At 28.7% G+C, this 21,428-nt stretch overlaps 2 protein-coding genes across 2 annotated transcripts in view; both read right to left on the bottom strand.

Moving 5' to 3' along the window:
• The window catches only part of LOC132925195 (uncharacterized), a 61,376-nt gene extending 48,119 nt beyond the window's left edge, over nucleotides 1–13,257 (bottom strand). Inside the window, exons 1-2 of the mRNA XM_060989609.1 lie at nucleotides 13,252–13,257; nucleotides 10,064–10,283 (exon numbers count right to left, since the gene is read on the bottom strand). Coding sequence (XP_060845592.1) covers nucleotides 10,064–10,283; nucleotides 13,252–13,257 — 226 coding nt within the window. The remainder of the gene's footprint in view (nucleotides 1–10,063; nucleotides 10,284–13,251) is intronic.
• Nucleotides 13,258–15,236: 1,979 nt separating this feature from the next.
• LOC132927067 (neuropeptide SIFamide) lies at nucleotides 15,237–18,675 on the bottom strand. Its single transcript, XM_060991516.1, has 3 exons — nucleotides 18,517–18,675; nucleotides 16,188–16,347; nucleotides 15,237–15,474 (listed from the first exon to the last, which is right to left on the bottom strand). Exons 2-3 carry the CDS (start codon nucleotides 16,318–16,320, stop codon nucleotides 15,380–15,382), a joined length of 228 nt encoding a protein of 75 aa, XP_060847499.1. The 5' UTR covers nucleotides 16,321–16,347; nucleotides 18,517–18,675; the 3' UTR covers nucleotides 15,237–15,379.
• Nucleotides 18,676–21,428: the final 2,753 nt, after the last annotated feature.

Genomic DNA, 21,428 nt, shown 5'->3' with positions numbered 1-21,428 from the left:
AACCAGTCGACGAGAAACTTGTTGTATTATATGACCAAAGGATTTCAATGCGCTATTTTCATATTATTACTTATTATTAACGGTAATGATTTTTTTTTTTTCATGAAACTATAAATTATGCTGAGATACATAATGCGTGTACCTATTTATACAATTTACTGTCTCGAAATAGGGAATAATATACAATAATGTGAGCCGAGAACGTATTTTGTTACACATATAGGAACACAAATCATATACATTGCAATTTCTTTTGCCTTAATCAAAATTATAGTTGTAAATAACATTATTTTTTTAACCTCCCATAAAATTGGTTTCATGTAGGTACTTACATTACATTTCTGTACATGTATTATATTGTATGTACCTTCCTACAGTGTATTAAAAATTATTTTATACGCTTTTTTAAATTGAAAATACTTCTACACATTCCTTATTTAATCTTATTTAATACGTTTCTATATAAACATATAATACCACTCATTTATCCATTTAAATATATTAATATTTAATGGAATATTAATGTGGGAAGATTAAAGATACTGTAGTCTTTCCTCCCACGTGTTCCACAATCTGCAGGTGAAATGTAATCAAAGATAACACTTATTATGTCGAACCTGTGTTTTCATAAAATATAATAATATTATGCATTTGTAAGAACGCGCACTTGCGATACAATTTAATATATCAATATATTATATTGCAGCTCATATACATACTAAAAAGGTGCGATTGGTACGAATTATTTGAAAATATATTAAATCGAACTGAATCTTACACCTTCCTATTATTAAAACAGCTAGGTAAATGTATATAGAAATACTCGACCGCCGTCTGGTGTTGTTATTTTTATTTAATTTTGTTTAAATTTCCATTCTAATATCCAAGTATATACGTAATTGTTAAGAATAGCATACACAAAGGACAGCGCGTTATATATAGTGTTAACAACCATCATTGTTTTGTAGGTTCTCTGTACAAGGATAACATCACTGATGTCTGCGGATATATATTCAACAATAATAATAATAATAATAGCAGCGGGCGGCGATATTGTATTAGGTATTAAGGTATATATTGTATACACGTATAAATAATAGTACATCATACATTGTATTATAATATTATACAATATCTTAAAATTCCAAACACGTCGGATTGAGTTTATTCATTGCAGTGGTACACATGCACATTTCACAAACCCCATCATCGAGATGAGCTTTTCTATAATGTATACCTACCGACCAAATTGTATATAATTATGTAAAACGTTCAATCGGAGCTAATTACAATTGGATAATGTTTCTCGAAGACGTTTTACATTGTATGTATAATATACATATAATATAATATGTATTATTATTATACTACTTTATACATGCATTAGTTTAACGAGTCGACCGTCGAAGTGTTCTCGCGGGGTACAACACTCGACTAAGTAATATATATACACCTTATAAATGCGTTAATTAAAACGCTATTTGAAATGATTTTTTTACGAGGATACTATTTGACGTTTGACGTACCTACCTATTATACAAAAGAATCATATTATTATTATTATTATTATTATTATTATTAAGCATAATAGATATATACAAGACGACGTCCAATTATGATCTATGAGTATTGAGTATAATAAGAACCACATTTTGTGAGTTTTTTGTTCATATCACACACCGATGGAGTCGCACGCGTCTATCATCTTTCTTTGAAATATATTTCAAAAAGTATTTAAATATTTTTTCCAATAATTATTTAAATTTATATTATACAGATATCAAAATAAATGTTTTTTTGTTATGGAATTAAAAAATCAAAAATTACATTGAATAATTTTCAATAAATGTTATATCAATGAATTTCTTGAGACGCGGTGGGTATTAATTTCTGGTTTGTTCGACTCCTATAATCTATAGATTTCTATAGAGTGGCTCTCACATGTATTTAGTTTTGGCTCAAGAAAATTGAATATTTTTTGTTTATTTTTGATTTATTGTTATATAAGAAAGATGCAGGCCCATACAATTCAATACACATTGTATTATATTTACAATGATTATAACCATTATTTAAATGGTTGCCATTGGTTACAGAATTACCTAGTAAAATATCGTATACCTAGTAAAATGTGGTATGTATATAATCATTTTTACAAATATATTAAAAAAAACAAATACTTAGGAACATGATCACAATAATTATTTTTATGATTTATTTTCTTAATGTTCTAGAATTCTAGATGAATATTAATCTTAACGTTATTGTATTTACGACAGCTTTAAGCATTGGTTGAATTTGTCTCCAGTTTTTAATGTTAACATCAAAAATATGTTTAGGATTAGGATTTTAAAATTTTAAAATTATAAAATTATTCATTAATAATTGTGTTTATAATATACCTACATTCAATTAAAGTAAAACGAAAAACGATAGAAAGTTAAAATTAATTTTCAACCCTGGTGAAGTTGAGCAATACAGCTATAGTACTTATATAAATCATAAATATGTTTAAGAACAATTTAAAACACGTTTAAATACCTACTCGTCCATGATGGAATTTTTCCAGGTTAGATTTATTTTTTATGACGCATAAGTATTTTTATAATATGACGATTAAATATAATAAAGATAAAGACAAAGTCAACAAACGAATATCCATATAATTTAGCATAAAAATATACAGTTGATTTTTTAGAATATTTTGTATTTTTAAACATATGGAATTACAAATAAATATCTTAAGTGTGTTTTAAATCCCGAACAAGTATGCGAATACGCGCAATAACACTATCATCGTTACTCGGTCCCGTCGTAAACAAAATGTGAACGCGTTACTATAATATAATATTATTGTTTATTGTGAATGTATATCACGAAATATGTAGCGTTATACGTCTCTGACTATAATGACGGTAATAAAACCATAAACACGCGAATGTACCTAACTAACAATTTTTTTATAAGGAGATGGGACGAACCCACTCGAACCTCACGTAAAAAAATAAAATAATAATATATATCATATTATATAAGATATAAACACAGTGATCAGAGACACGCTGTACTATACGCACAGGACAGGTGGCGTTGAATTGCATTTTTGCTCAGTCCGGAGTCCTCCTATATCAAACATAATGTACCTATTATTTTTATTTATACCTATTTCAGATATCATATGGAATAAAATGCGTTATATCGTCATTTTAATGTTTTCCGTTCACGTCGGCGAACATGAAATATTAAATAAAATATAAAAACGAATATTCGTAATTACGAAAATTATATATTGGCTTTTTTGACCAATTCATACGGTAATAAATATAATATTATGTACCTATTGCTTTTATTTTTTTCACAGTCCTTAGTTTGTTGATTAATCCATTCATAGACTTTTGGGTTTTTAAATCTTGATCTACGATTCTAAATTCCATTTTTTGGAATATCTAATTTTCTAAAAGCATTGCAATTCACAAAACATGTCTAAAATTGAACATATTATATTATTAATATTTATTATATAAGCACTAAATATTTGTATATGGATCCGTATGGCGTATATTGTAAATAATATAATATTATGTTCACGATCATCAGAATTTCGACGTGCTGTTATAACTATAATAATATTTTAGTAACAGAATACATTCGTTTCGTATTTAATTATTTTTATAAAAAAAAATCCATTCGAATGTCGGAACACACGATGGATTAGCGCACGTAAATTATTCGAAATTGCGGAAGTCGACGACGTAGCTGCGGGTAGCATACGAAAAGGTGCGTTATACGCGGTCAATGTTCGTTGTTTTTTAAATTTCATTTTCGAAAACCGCATGGACTGTAATACTATCGCGATAATTACCGACATGCCTATTTTAAAATATACGAGTTCATGTAGTGTACCTTTACCGATCGGCTACTGACGAATTCGTTCCGTACAGAAAATCTCTCTACCCATGTATGACACAATTGTAATTATTTATAACGTTAGATTCGTAAATGTGGGTTTTAATCTCGAATTCGGTTGTTTTAGAAAACGAGAAAATCGGAAAAAGCGTTTAATTTTTATCATTATTAAGTGCCAACTATAATTAATTATCTTATTGTAGTGATCGGACTGGACATCGGACAAAGACAAACTGCTATAGTTATACAATAACTGAAATTGTGTAGTTGCATTTGGTTCGTGTCGATATATACTGTACCACAGAAAAAAATATGTACTTACGTAAAACTCAAAATAGTATACAAACGATTTTCAAGTATTTTCTTACACTAGATTTTTAAAAAATCATTATAATACTTATTTTGATATAATAATTATTAATTATTGTACTACGATTAAGATAAACTATTAAATGATTAGGCATATCATAGTATAATACGCATAAAAAAAAATAACATCGAAATAGGTTATGATTTTATGAATACTATGAATTATGATCTGAGAGACATCAACTATTTTATACGAATGGACATATTTATATACAAAATTATACTATTTAAGGGTTTATAATAGATCACATATAGTACATCCTACATCCACGATATCGAATTAATGTAAATAGTGGCTAATAAGTAATAATGAATTATTTTTCTGTTCTACGCGTCACATCATAGCTCGCACATTTGTCAGGTATACGTAAACTCGATTGGTACGATAGTTTTCTTCGCAGTTGGCCACCCCCCGCTCAGAGTTTGATGATGCTAATTTGATTTTGCGAGAGTTAAGTTAGGCGAAACTTGTGTTGCCTGCGTATAGTCTTAAATACGTCTTCATTACAAATTACAATAAATGAATAGGTACGACAAAATAAAAAAACAATGTGTTACTGCGTCAGTCGAGAATCGTAAACGCCATCACACCGCACAAAGTATTATAATAACATGTGCAACGATAGTCTAATAACATTGTATATATATATATCTCTTATTATCTTGTACACGTGACTCGAATACCTCGCGCCGGGGGCGGACGTGTTCCTTGGCCCCGCTGAACAGACCCAATGCCATTATAAAGTAATAATATTATTAGGCGCTCATATATATTATTTGCGTTGCGCTGTAGACATTGTTTCCAACACAATCGCGTAGTTGGCCGGCGTACATGATATATTATAATAGTGTATAGCGAGAGGCGGTTTCGATGTATATAAGTATTAGGTACATATAACGAGAAAAGACAACCGTTAAAGTTCTTCTAGTTGGGCGCCGCACACTCGAAACGTGTGTATATTATGCGATGCGAGACGATTACATAGCGTGATACAGTCAGAACTCGGAACAGCGATGAACCATCAACAGAAAGTTGGTTTTAAGGAAAAATCGTAATATAGACTAATAAAATGATATATTATAAATGTATAACATTTTTAAAACTAACTCACTGATAAAAATCACCCGTCTATAACAACCAGCGGTTTTCAATCAGTGATAGGTCCGTGAATTTAAGAAAGAAAAAAATAGAAAGATTATACGAGTATATTAAACATTGGTAAAATTTTTCATATTTTTAGCATTGTTTAATTGCGATATTTTACATAATATACTCATGATTTGCATAGAAATAAATGCCGTGAAAACCCGACGTATACAAGGTACAAACACAAACTGCGATGTTCTCGACTTCGAATTCGATGGCATAAGTCGATTCGCGATGTCCGCGTGGGTATCAGACACAAAAAGAATACAATAATATAGTGTGCGACGTTCTCTTGTATAATAATTATTATATAACTCCACGACGACAATTATGTACCTAATGATGTCGTGTCGTCGATTAAATATTATTATTAGTACATTTATTATCCGAGTCTTCCTGTTGATAACACAAGTTGTAAACCATAAGCCCCACACTATATTATATTTTAATCTGTGCCGGTGCTATACGATACTACCATAATAATAATTACAATTATAATGTTAACGTTGTATTGAAATAATGTTTTTTATTACAAAGGAAATTGCACGGCCGGTCGCAGAGAGACGTCGGGCCAGCGCGACGGTGGCGGTCGCATTGTCTATGGTGCGCGTCGTAGAGGGTGTTAATTTCATGGCGCGCGATTCAAACCGTGCGCGTTGTCGCAGGCATAATATAACATTATACAGGCGTATTATTATATTTATCATTGTACGACCGATCAGACTTTCAATTGGAAACACACGCACACAACGTGTAGGTCATTACCTCCGGTTTGACGGTAAGCGTGTCGTCCGTTCCGATATCAATACTGCATAATACTATAATCGTACGCCAATACACCGGCCATCGTGTGTCATCGTAATTTCCCCGCGGGCAAAATTCGTGGTTTATGTGAAAAATATGCGTTTGCATCGTACAGGTCAATGGTTCTGAAACTGTTTCACCGTCCGTCATACGTGTATTTAGTGTATTGCGGATCAGTCACGTATACGTGCGTCTTCTAACGATTAAAAATAAACCTAATCAAAATGTTGATAAATCTATAACAAACCTGCAGTATTTAGACAAAATATAAACATTATAGATGCATTGGAAACACCTTTGACATCATATTTTATGCCGCAAACAACCGTTTAAATGGTACAAGTGATGTAATAGACAATTTTTGAAGTGTTTAACGCGCTCATTTGTGGGCAGTTTGGGAATTAAATGCATTTTACACAGCGTTAATTATTTCATGCATCATAATTATTATTCTCGATCTTATGAATTTATAATATCAGATACGCGATGAAAATGCTCAATGATAATATTCGCTGTATGAACACAAACAACAACTGCACGTCTCCACCATTTTCAATGTTTTTTTTATTTTTAGTAGACGTCATTATATAATTATAATTATATTTGCATCGTAATTGGATAAAGTCATTAGTGAAACCACTCTATTATCACGATAATAAGACCTAATATAACTATATCTCGGTTGCGGATGACGGATTCTATTGCCCAACGCGTGTTCATGCCGCGGAATAAGGGCCGAAGTGTAACACATTTCTTCGCGCGGCTACAGCAGCAACACTGCTTAACAATTATTATTGTAATAATACATACCGAAATACCGCTAAAAGTGTATTACTATATTACCCTGTCACCGTTTTCTGCGTCAATCGTGTGGTTAATGCGTTACCGTAATCGTTTACCAAAATATTCAACTATAGTAGGTCTAGGTGGTTATTAAATGTGGTTATTATAATAATATTAGCGAAATCGTTTTGCGTAGGTAATATATTATTGGTTCATTTGGTGGGTAAATAACAAGAAAATTCTGAACACGGACCATAATAGGGTTAAAGGAACAGTACTTACAGTAATATAATATTATGAAATAGATATGTTAATAAATTAATTTTATAAAAATTATTTAACTGTATTTATAATACATAGTGCCTACATACACTGTTTTTTAATGTGTACCTAATCTTTTTTATAACTTTTTGCAGCATTACAGCGTTTAACAGTGTAGATATTATTATAATAGAAACAAGTTTCTATGGAAAAAGGAAAAGTACACTTTTGGTGGAAAAAACGATACACTTTTTGTAGAAGCGGATACCGCCCATGACGACGTTGACATACTTTTTTCGTTTTATAAAATCTTATCAACGCGTTAACATTATATAATAATAACGACCGTGTCCAAAATGGAGACACACAGATCGGGCTAGTGTAATGTTCCTGATTTATAGCAGCTTTAATGTCCAATCGCCATTACGATGCGCGACAATATCTTTCTTTTTTTTATAGCCTTTCATTATTTACATCATCGATGCTCATTACAATAATATTGTCGTAAAACCCACCTATAATATGAAATCGTTTACACATTTTGGCATTTTCACGATATGGAAGTCGATTATTATAATACGGCCTAATACCGCTATAGATGACTGTCATATAGCACACGTACCTATAGTACCTACATTTTACAACGCGTTTTTCGACTCGTTTTACGAATTGTTTGGTACGAAGAACAACACTATCGTTATCGTGGATTATGAAGTACCTATACCTCCTAAGCACATATTTTTATTAACATATCCTCCTAAGTACCACCTGCGCCCACGACCAATGACGTAGCAAGGATTTTGCTTGAGTGGAAGCGGCTGACAATTTATATTTATTATGTAGAAAAGGTTAACCCTATAATAAGCAATAAAACATCATAGATTTCTTAACATGCATAGTTTGAATTAATTAAAAACGAATACATTTTTGAAATTTTTATTTTGTATTTTTATTACATAATTTAATTTTTTACTTCTTAAAATTGTTGTTAAAAAATGTTCGACATTTCTAATAATCTCCGTCAGTTAAAACTACTTATTACACACATTTATACAATTTTTACTTTTTAATAAAACTTTATTGATTCTTATACTTTTTAAATTTAAATTTTTAAGTGAATTTTTCAGGATTTATAGTTTATATTTAATTCGTAGTTTTATTCATACGTTTAGAATACCTACTGATAACATGCGCATTATAGGTATGTAAGGTATGTAACATTTTAGACTTTTTCAGCATTTTTCATACTAATTACCTACGTCTTACGAAATACGTTCGAAGAACAATGAAAGCATTTTATGGTTTTCCTTAAATTTCAAGGAAGACTGCAGTCTACAGTCATGAATTACCAAAAATGTCTGTATATAACGATTTTAAAATATTATAATTTGGCCGTGAGCCTACTAGAGCCTATATAAAAATAAACTTGTGGTTCGCGAATTTGGTTTTTTGGAATAAAATATTCATAAGTATAATAATATTATTATAATATAGTCAAAACGATTCTCAATGCCTGCAATATTCTTAATTCTTTATAATTTACGGCATTATAATATTACATAATTGTAATATTATACCTGACACCTGTAAAGAATATCAAAATAATAAAAAATGTTTATTGATCTTAAGACGCCTCTAATCCGCCTTCTCGAGCTTCTCGTCCATAAAAGGCCACAAAGCATTAGGTGTATTATGAGTCATAACCCATTTTGGGCAACGGGGAAAAATTGTTAGGATAAAGCCAGCGTATTATATAATTATAATAATAATAATAATAATAACAATAATAGTAGAGTATATACACAGTCAACGGACGCCGAGCCGATGGCATGTAAACGGTGACATTAACGATGGTAAAAAAATAAAATTGTTTACAATGGTATATTATAAAGGTATAATAAATATATAATATTATTACGTGAATTGCTATTTAAACAAAAAACCACTTGATCGTCAGGACAAGTGTGCAAGGTATGATTTAATTATCTATTAAATATTTTAAAATATTGATATTATTATATTAATATAGTTTTCAAACAGTGTGTATTTTTTTCACGGAGGCGTATAATAATAGTATATAATATACACTTTTACGTGATCTATAACAATATAATTATATTTATCAGTCATCGCATCGCGTTATTATATAATATCGTGAATTTTTTATTAATAAATTCAAACTTAAAACTGGTTCATATTGAGTACATATTATAGTATATTGAGTTATATTCTTAATTATATTTCGTTTTGTATTTTAGAATTTATATAAAACATAAAAATACGTTTCACGTTGTTTTTCTTTTCTTAAAACTTTCGCAGTGCTCATAATGACTATATTATATACCCATATGATGTTGAATATTATTAATTTGAATTTCTAAAATTGTTCATCTTCGTGACTACTCCATAGCAATTTGGAATTGAAGAAATTAAATTAAAAACCGTAGGCGCGTACGCAGATAGATACTTGCACGTTACAAGTTAATTAATCTCGTATTTCCCGATAAACGTGTTATATATTATGATATCGGTTTTTTAAAAATGTACATATCGTCATGTATGTACGTTTAGTACTCCCACGTGGGATACACGTCGTTTAAAAAAAAATAAAATAAAATAAAACGTCTTTCGACGTTTCGAGGTCGATGAAAACGTCGATTTTGACAATATATACGTCATAAGTATGCGACGATTTCACTTTGGATTTCTCCCCTCGGGACACCGCGGGACGGCGGCGGTAACGATAATACGGTCACGGGTAGGTAATCCATAAACAGGCAGAAGTATACTCACGTTTGGGGTCGGCGGACGACTCGACGGACAGAACGGCGTTCGGGAGCAGCGCCACGGCCAACAGCAGCAGGGCGGTGGCCGGCGACCGGACCGACGACGGTCGGCCGAGTGACACCACGGCGGGGACGCATCTGGGACGACGTCTCGGGGTTTCCCGGTTTTCTGCTGCGGCGATCAACCCTCGGGACGGCGGCCTGTTGTATCGCGGCGACGGCTTAGACTAGTATATTATTATCGTTGTGTGTACGCGCGAGCTCGGGAGTGGTCACGACGGGACGAGCTTCTGCTGTGGGTGCGCCGGGACGGCGTGCAACGATCGCATAGTCGTCACCGTCGGGCGTGTGTGTACGGCGGTATACTATATATGTATATGTATAATAGCAAAGCCGTCGAGGGAGACAGAGTGACTGGGAGGGAGTGAGAGCGAGAGACAGCCCGTCGCCGGTACAAACGATACGCGTATTTGTTTATTTATTTTATAATATGTCGTTACCGTCTGGCCGGGCAAGAGGGACACACAGCAAACGCACCCGAAACCGGAACAACGTGTACTGGCGCGCGCGCGCTCTCGACCGTATTGCCGAGAACGACGGCGGCGGTTCCATTCACTCCCACCCTGTGGTGTTATTCGCTCGCTCTATCTCGCTCAAATCTCCATCGCTCCATCACTAGTTCCCTCGCTCGTTGGCCGATTTCCCACCGCTCCGTCGTCACACGCGCGTTGCGACTGTAAAATAATAATAATATTGTGATTTCGATGTACTAATTGTTCTTTTAAATGTTAAATCTGTCTACATAATATTATATTATACAATATATTATAAGACTGCATCACACACATTATTATTGAAAAGACAATACAACGTGTCAAATAATATGTTCACCCGAATTTGAAACGATATTATGTTGTTTGGAAGAGAAAATAACTTTTAGATTATAAGTGAAGCGGTGTGAGTGTGATTTTTTTAAAATTTATATCTATAACCTATAATAATATAATATGTACTTATTTATGATGTACAGTTATACGTGTTCTTTTAAACTTGTTATAAAACTCCGATCTTCAACTTTAAAAGAGGTTTCTGGTACCAAATTGGATCGAGTTGGTTATTTGGGTTATAGTAAAGGTAAAAAATCCTAAGTTATTTAAAAAAAAATAATAAAGAAACGCGAAAAATGCGGGAAAATCCAAATACTTAATACGAAAAACCAGTCCATCACAGAATTAACTTTGTTGTTATTTGTTGTAATTCAAAAATGAATAACCGTAGTCTGTAGACATTTGAAATTTTAACTAAATATTTATATGTACTTGACAAGGCTGGGTATTAACAAGTTAAAAAGTTAAGTTACTTTTAACTAAGTTACTCAATGAGTTACTTTTATTTTCATAAGTAACTTTTAACTTAACGAGTAACCTCAGAATGATTCTAGCATATTAACTATTAAGCAATAAATTCGTTGTGTTGTCAACAATTATAATTTGTTTATAACATTTTGTTCGTATTGTTTCCTGTGACCTTTCATGTAATTAATTTTACACAAAAAAAGAAAACTAACTTATTTTTGACTAAGGTAACTTACTTTTTTTTCAAATTAACTTATAACGAGTTACATAATAAAACAAGTAACTTTGAACTTTAACTTAACTTACATTTTTCCTGTGTTAACACTGAACCAGTTAAAATAATTAGTTGACTTGCCCAGCCTTGGTACTTGAATAATTTTTTTTTTACTTATGTATAATATATAAAAAAAATTTGTCAGTAAAAAAAACTTGATAATTTAACGTTCCTCACAAGTATTGTTCTTACAGCGATTAAAAAATATCTAAAATAGCATGTGCACAATTCTTTTGTACGCGTCTGAAGTCAATTTATTTTGTAATTAAAAATAAATAAAATTTTCAATTTTAATACCTGAGGCTTGAACATTTAATACAAGGTTTCTCATAAAAAATCCAAAAGTACAATTTTTTTATACACATTTCAAGTTCAAAACTTTTAAGAAATCAGATAGGTATTTAAACAAAAAATAACAATTTTAGTTATATTGTATTGTAATTTAAAAAGTATTATTAATTGGAATTTGAAATTTTTTAAACACAATTTTAAATTTAAAAACAATGAAATTGTACTACAAAATTGTCTTATTTAAATACTATGACTGGGGCGCTGGCAGTCGAGCAACCATTAGTAAGTTAATATATTATAAATATAAATATATTATAAATAACATTAATTTGGCCTTTTAATTTTAAAGTAATTTACTTAATAGTTTATATAGACATGTATTTAATTCTAAATATTTGTACAAAGCCACTGTTATGATATAAATAGATTAATAACTAACAAGATATTTTTCAATTTTTAGGATCAAACATTTTTTTTTGTAATATTTTTGGTACCTGTTGTAGTGTTGAACGGCAAAAAGTCTATGCTCCTTATAGGGAATATACACGTGCGTGCCATCTAATGTTATTACCTATTGGATAATATAAAATATCTACAACAAAAATCTACCAATAAATGAAAAATACACAAATGTGCTAAAATATAATGTATGCTTTGAACTATTTTGTACAAATAAAACGTGATGAAATACGCTGAACGAAAACGCCTTATAGGGTTATACGGAAAACGATGAATCTTAATCGCCTTATACAGAACACCGGTCTTTTTAAGATTGTAGTCTAATGCGGTTATGATTTATCTAATACCTACTGAGTCCCCAACGACTCACATAATATTAACACATAATAAACATCTCGTTTATTATACCTTTATAGTTTCACCACTAACTAACTATCGGACAAGGTATGTCAATACTCAATATATTATATTGAATATTAAAATGTGTACCAAATAATATAATTAAAAATATTAATTTAAAAATAAATACAATTTTAAAAACCAATATCGAATACCGTGCAATGGATAACAATATAATAAAATATTACGCCATTAAGTTTAAAATTATTTGCATAAAAATAATACGAGTACCTATGATTTGATTATTATAAATATTTTATAATTATACCTTTAGATATCAGTAGCGGATTTGATTTGTCTTTTAGGGGCGATGGGCAATATCCTTTTGGTCCAAAAATTCTACTTTCAACTCTTTATAGTATAATAGTGTAATAAACTGTAAAAGTATCATCATTGTGTTGATTATGTTGATAATACCTGCATCTCACAAATACAAAAAAGAAATTTTATCTATAAATGTTATAAAATATTTAATATTATGCAGCAATTATCAATACGACCATAACAAAGGTTCATTTTTCATAAAAATAGTTTATTTTTTTTTACTTTAATGGTTCAGTATAACTATTTTAATTTATTTTTAGTATTAAATCAATATTGAATATTTAAAAGAATTCTAACAGGTTTTTTTGTTTTGCTGACATCTAATTATCACAAAAATATAAATGTTAGTTAATTAATAATTTAATATGATGTCGAATAATCTTATACTCGCAACTTGCAACAAATAATAATCATAATAAAAACGGAAATAAATATATCAATTAAAATACAAATAAATACACTTATAATACTCGATAATACAATTAAAGAATTTTAATACCAATAAAAGTTATACAATTTTTTACAGCAGGCACCAGATATTCTGGTATTTACTTTAAAGCAAATAAGAAATAATATGTATCTATATACTATATATACTATAACACTGTATATTATACAGGTACTCGTAGTATAATATAGGTTACACGGATCAGTGATATAGTAAGATATTTTTTCAAGATCGATATCGTTTAATATTAAAATATTAAATTTCAATTCATTATCAGTCATATTTTACGTAGTTATTTAACTATAAATAAAATTAATAATGAGAAATATTAATCTAATCGACAATCCTCAAGCGTTTCTAAGAAAAAATAGCGTCAGGTTAACGGCCATGCCAATGCCATACTACCTATAAATTATAATAAAAATTAAAAATAAATTTAAATCCAACAATATTGATTGTATGAAATAAAAACATAGATGGATAAAATATTAATCAATTAAAATATGTATCAAAAAGTGTGAAATAACACAATATACCGGTATATTTTAAGGGCTCTAAAAGCAAATATACCTCAAAATATGTATTTAAATTCAAAATAAAATCTTTAAAAGACTAGTTTACTTGCTTTGTATTAGCATAAAACGTTCTTACTCAGCTATTTTTATAATTGCGCAAAACAAAATATATAAAAAGGCTACAAATCCTTTACCATAATGAAGGTTGTTTACTCAAAAATGGGGTGTTTGAACTGATTAAAAAATGTTCAAATATTTAAATTTAAAATTTTTAAAATTTGATCGATAACTTGAAAATTATTATTACCAAGGATTCAATATCAACTAGTTTTAAAGGAGTTCAACATAGGCAATAACTTAAGCACTTGCGTAATAATTGGTCACTGATCATTATGCATGATTTCTTTGTAGTGTGTACCTGAGAGAGTGAGAGATAGTGCAATTAGTGCATGTCAGTAAGTCAGTGTCATCAAACTGTGGTCGATAAGTAATATTTTTTATTAAAATGTGTGTACTTTTTGTTTATTACATCTACTAACAAAGCTAACAATTATTAATTGAAATAGAAAATTGCAAACATATAATATTTAAATTTGTTATGAAGTTTATTTAATATCAATCATATCACTTTTTAAATTATTTTTTCAATTTTGTTTAATCACTATTTAAAGTTCTTAAATATTTACATTTTATAAAATCAAATATATGTTAAAATAAGAGTCGAAATTAGTGGCATAATCTCGAGTCAATCTTAAATAAACTTCAGAACGAATTTAAATTTAATATATGAATTTTTAAATTTCTATGGTTAGACAAAATTTAAAATATATTTATGTTGTCATCTAAACAACCTTTCTTTATTATACGCATAGAATATCAATGAGTTATCAATCATTTAAGGCATTTCCAAAAATATTATTTAAGCCGAACAATTAGGCGTAGGGTTCACTTCCGACCTAGCATCTTAATGCGAAACATAAATTTCACTGGATTAATTAAGTTTAATGAGTCTTGGATGGGAGGTTATCAGAAAAACATAGATCTGTTTTTCAAGGACCACACTAAATGACGATTATTTCAAAAAGGATGAAAAATAAATATGATTTAAAGACACCTTTTGTGATTTATATCAGACAAGCATTTTATTAGAAAAAAAAATTTCAAAAAAACGGTTCATTCAACTACATATTTTTTACTACTGAATTTGAAACGTCGCAAGTTGACGTTTCGTTTTCTACTGGGCGGTGGTGCGGGCGTTTCATTTCTTCTCTACGTTTGTGGGGAACCAATTCTGGCACGCGTCCGACGCGATTTCGCACATGGTGTAAATAGTTTTTCCGGGATTTTCATATTCTGCGCAAAAATACACATACATAAATAAATGCGTTATACAATAATTTATTAATGTTAATGATTTACACTATATCATAATATTATTTTTATTTTGTTTTATTCGCTGTCCATCATGATAATATCGAGAATTTCAATTATTAAGGGGTACATATAGGCAATTATTTCTACAAAAATACGTTTATCCGTCATAATAGTTGTGTCGGTGTGGTTGATCGTATAAATTAAGATTATTTTGGCTATACAATTTTAGTTTGAGGATATTGTCTACTGTTTATGAATTTTTTAATCAATTCCAAAATAGTAAGAATTTATATCGACGGCCAAAATAACATTTTGAAATTTTTTTAAATGTTCGTTACATTATTGTTAAGGTACATTCAAAATGTTTAGAGTTTGTGATATTTTTTTAAGAATTAATCTTCTGTTAAAAAAGCTGCTTATTATTTAGTACAAATGTTTTTTTTTTGGTATTTTCATGAACAATTTTTGTGATTTGAAAAAATATGAAAATGCGCTGCGGTTGCATTCCCTGTAGTAGATATAGGTGCATGGTTAAAATATATGAAAATAAACAATTTGTAAATCCTTAAGGTCGTATACAATACATTGTACGCTTTACGGTCCACCTTCAAAATATTTAAAGATATGTTTTGTGCTGAAAACTAAATGTTGGGTGGGACAACGCGACGTTAAACAAATGCAGAGTAACGTACCGGGATAAGAAATAGTTCGCTTTCCGAAAATGCTACCGTTGAAAGGCGGTTTCCTGAACCCGTTTGTGGAGTCCGTGGCAAACATCAACACTACCATCAGCAGGAATACGGCTACGGTACACTTGAAGTTCATGTTGAAGTTAGGCGGAGTTTCTTTGGGCTGAAAATGTCACACTTTAATATTTGCAACATGCTAATAAATATGCATATATTATTATAAATTACATACTTATATTATTATTATTTACGATCAATCTACTATTTTGACGATTTTAACGATAAATTTAAATATCTTATTTAAACACTAATTCGAAGGATTTTACAGAAAAACTTCTTATATTATTTACTGTTGTTGCGTTGATATAAAAATATGTAGAAAATAAACATTACAATGCATTTCACTTAGATTGACTGTATAATAGTTATTACTTTTGAAAAATGATAATATTTTGGGGGACATTGTAGTCATTGTATATTATGTCGTACATTATACATTTTTAAAATATATAATATTTAGTAACAATTATTTTACAATAATTAATAATGAGAAAAAAGTAGTTGAAACAACATGAACTTATTTTAGCACCATTGTTACGTGTGATCTATGATCTATCTATCAGTTATCATTGTTACGTGTTATTTATCTATCGGTTTTTGTTGATATGTTAATTTAAATAATTAAACAACATGAACATTTGATTTTGTCACTTGTAATGTGTCTGAACAAAAAATTCATTATTAAAAATTGTTTAAAAGCACGTAAGCCAGAAAAACGTAATAATTGCACGTATCATACTAACGTTAAACAGATTATTAGCAATTAATCATTGTATTATTTTAACATTTGAATCATAATTTTTGTATTATCGTCTTTGGTAGATGACATGATTGCTAAGTGTCAAAGTTTACCTATCTTACCGATAGTAAATTATAATTATGGTATTTCATACATAAATTTGAAAACAAGTTTTGATCGAACAACCATGACAATGGTACCCTTATTTTTACTATGCACTTTTTATATAAATACCAAACAGATAAGTGATTATCTCAAAAATATAGTTAAATTTGAAAACACCAGATAAGTAGAAAACTTTTTGAATGAATATATTGTACTAGTTACCTTTGTCGTACTTTGATTTATATGCATTTTAACACGATTTATAAATAAAGATAAAATATTATCGTAATATGTATTTAGCATGAGCAATTTTAATCAATCATATTTACAATTTTAATATGATTTTTGTATCAGTTAATTATTAATAATATTATTATTATATGTTAAATATATACGACAAATTAGCCGAATTTATATTTATAGGACGCTACGTTAGAGAGCACAATATACAATACTTGAAATACTTCGAATAACTATTTTTAAGATTATTATGTATTTTTGAAATTAGAAAGTACAACGAGAAAATGACTAAATTCTCAAGTAAATGCCCATGACAATTTTCAAAATATCTCAGAAAATAATAATAATTGATAAAGGTAGTAGATAATCAATTTATCATTAATATCGTACATATTTCATTTTTGAATTCTCTAAAGAGTCCCATAAGACAATACAAACATAGAAAATATCAAAGAATTAATTATTTATTGTTATTATTGTTTTAAAATATATAATAACATTTATAACATAATAATGTAGTATACTGTCTTTCTCTATTATTGTAATAGAATAAATTATTATAAAAGTAAAATTAATAAATTATTGTGGTTAATTTTAAAATTAAATTTGTTTGTTGCAGTAGGTACTAAATTCTATTAACTAAAAAATAATGTTATTGATATGAATACATTATTTAGGTTTAATGAAACGCTGTTTAATAAATTACTAAATTAAATTAAACTAAGAATGAATGTTTTACTAATTTTTTTTTAAAAAATATGTAAAGAATTTATACAAGTTTTTGAACCAAAAAATGTTTCTTCTTTCGCTTTGTAAAATTTACAAATATACATACCAACGCCCTAAAATTCTAATATGAGCATGGAAGTGTGATTGTCATCAAGTATTTTTATAATCTCTGCAGATATTTCTTTAAACCGTGAATCCCTGAATATTTTTGTATTATTATATCGATACAATAAATTTAAAGTTTATTTTTTTTATAAAATTACTCTACAAGAGTTGTATTTTTAATATTCTAACATCAAACATGAGGTAATAAGTTATACAAATTAAATGTTTTAGAACAAAATCTACGGAGTACAACTATTATAAAAACGTATTTTAAATTAAAATATAAAATTGTTGAAACGTTTATAAGCTTTTGTTCGTTTAAAAATATTTAAAAGAAATAAGCTAAATACTCACTATTTTGTTTTGAGGAACGGAGATCTTGTCTGGTCGAGAGCTCGAATGACTTGTTGACGTGTTGCGATGATCGGGCTCCTTTTATAGTACCTTTTCACGATTATTTTAAATCTATAGACGATATCACGCATGTTCTAAATTGCGTTATTTAATTATTAATACCGTACAGCAATTCCCTAAACATTTACTGGACTTTATTACCAGCGTATTTCCCAGATGACATTATTTTTTCACGGTGTCTAATAAAATGACTTCGTCCTGTGGAAACAAATCAAAACATAACATAATTATCATACGTGACTTGGGCGTAATCAATTTTTTCTATCATAGATTCAACTTAAATTCAATTATTAACACATATTCTTGATAAAAATTAATAATACACTCCAGTCTTACATTTAATTTACCTTCATTAAAACCCATGCCATATTGTGACTTAAATTTATGACGGTCGAATGTAATATAATATAATAAACACTATATATGTACCTACGATAAATTCCACTGTGGCACAAAATATAATATGTATTTTGATTGGAGACATAATATTGTAAAAATAATGTTCTTTATCATAGCGTATAATAAATTATTATTTGTTATTAAAAATGTATTAGTTTTTAATGTTTAGAAGTTTGAGCAAGAAGGAATGTCAGTACACATTTCTCAGTATTCAATGGTTCGTGCTTTCTATACTAGACCTATGCGTTTATGCTATATTTTTCTAACATAAGTATTTGTATAGCTTAATGGTAGAGATAGGTAAATAAAATTGTACACCAGAAAATTATAAATTTATCAAAATATTGCGATCCACAGTGACTTAATGTAAATTTATTATATAAATAATTATGCTTGTTTGCAGATTTTCATTGTTCAACATCACAGCAACCACGGACTTTTATGACATGGTAATAAATAATAACATATATAATTTTATAGTTCCCTATTGCCTTATATTATATTTACTATTTAAGTAAATATTTTGCAAAATATAAAATTTTAAATAAAGGGATAGTGATGAGTTGATACTTAAAATGTGAATCGTAAATATCTAGGCAAATCCACGGATTGAGCGTTATTTCTATCGAATTAGAAATGTTTGGAGTCCCCAAGATTAAGGGACTTAACACCAATTTACATTTTTCTTTAGAGTAATTTAAAAACAATAGCTTACTTAACTCTTAATAACGTTGACATGTTGGAACAAAAATATTTGATTAGTGCTATAACAGTAACAATGCGTAAGTTAGCAAGTAAGTAAACATATTTTTACAGTTTGCAAAATATTAAATCAGGAATTTCTAGACTGCGTAAACAGTACTACGTTACTGAAAATTAGATATGTAAATAGTATAAAAAGCTGGTAAAGGTTAGAAATCTATTTTTAGTTAAACATTTTGAAGTTATAGAATAATAAATCGTTTGATAAGCTTCTCTTGAACGTTGTATACTTTTCACTTTTGCTATAGAAGTCTAGAACGGCATCTTAATAGTTTAAAACTAGGTACCTATATCAGTAGTTAAAAACGTCTCAAAACATTGTTATCCTACTATTGATATACAATTATACAAAATATAATATAATATGTTACATCTATGATATTTTGTGGATAATGGATATTATAACATAGATAGCCAATAGGTATTGCATTTAGCATATACTATTTTTCATTCACATCAATGTTAAAAACATAAGTACCTATGCCATATTGCCATTAATAGCTTGATTCATAGTTCAAGACCTATGTTGCTATGTCTTATTCTTATATTTCAATTTCATTATCTAATTTTTGAAATGTTATGCTTCTTAGCTGTTGACAAAAATTTGTAGGTGCCTAATGAATTGATTTTCATTTACAATAATGAAATAATATATGTATATATTTAACATATGTATTTTGTATTGCATATTGTATTTCTTAATAACATTTTATATGATTAATAATTTTTATATATCTTAGTTTAAATTATTGTATAATACCTATTTTGAAGTAAAAATTAAAATGACTTCCTATTCAATTATTGAGTTTTAGTAGACAATATTGTTGTCTATTGAAACATTTGAAACAGAACACATTGTAATTGAGAGATCCACTTGAAACGCTCATGTGCCTTATAAATATTTATTTTGTATATGTATCTTGTAATAAACAATGCGTACAATTTTATATTTTTCATTTATTTATTTATGTTTTTTACTATAATGGTATTTGGTACATTTAGCATAAATATTTACTTGTACGTTACACTTCTTAAAAGGAATACTAAACTAGTACCTACCTATTGGTTTTAATATAATTTGATAATCTTTTATTTTTATTAACATTTATGAAACTAATATTAAATTTAAAGTTTGTTTATTAGATATTAAAATTTGTTGCAAGCATGGGCAGAACTACGGCTAATTATGTATACATTTGCTAAGAAAATATTATTTTAAATGTAATAAAATAAATTAGGTATAAAAACGAAAAAAAATTGAGAAATTAATTGTACGTAATAAATAGAATAGTTTAAATGTTTAAAATATTATTATTATCTGTATTTCACATGTAAGATTTAAGTTTAAATTAAAAGTGATACAATTTTAGATTTATAACATTAATAATTACTTATAAATTATATATTTGTATTGTAATCAAAAACATTGGTGTTCCCTATCGCCCCCCACCCTTTCCTTTGGGTGTGATAGGTGCAAAATGACTCTCATGAGTGGCTTAGTCTAATGAAAATGTCTAGTTTCGCCTATGATTGTATAAGTACTAATTTCATTTTATAGAACCCTGATATTTTGCGTTAATATTTTAAATGTAAGAATATTAAACTTCCACATTTTTCTCTGTAGACGCCAAACAGTTTTATAATTTTATAAATTAATAAAAAAAAAATGAATATTTTGAATCGCTATTATT

Source organism: Rhopalosiphum padi, chromosome 3 (assembly GCF_020882245.1).
Source record: "Rhopalosiphum padi isolate XX-2018 chromosome 3, ASM2088224v1, whole genome shotgun sequence".
Taxonomy (NCBI): Eukaryota; Metazoa; Arthropoda; class Insecta; order Hemiptera; family Aphididae; genus Rhopalosiphum; species Rhopalosiphum padi.
Note: the sequence above shows the minus strand (reverse complement) of the source record. Positions and strands in the feature narration are given on the sequence as shown.

Bases quoted from the DNA above. Each gene is read 5' to 3' on its own strand.
- LOC132927067 (XM_060991516.1), bottom strand. From the start codon at position 16,320: ATGAACTTCAAGTGTACCGTAGCCGTATTCCTGCTGATGGTAGTGTTG. The intron at 15,475-16,187 runs GTACGTTACTCT...ATTTTTGCGCAG, and splicing joins GCGAACTATTTCTTATCCCG to AATATGAAAATCCCGGAAAA.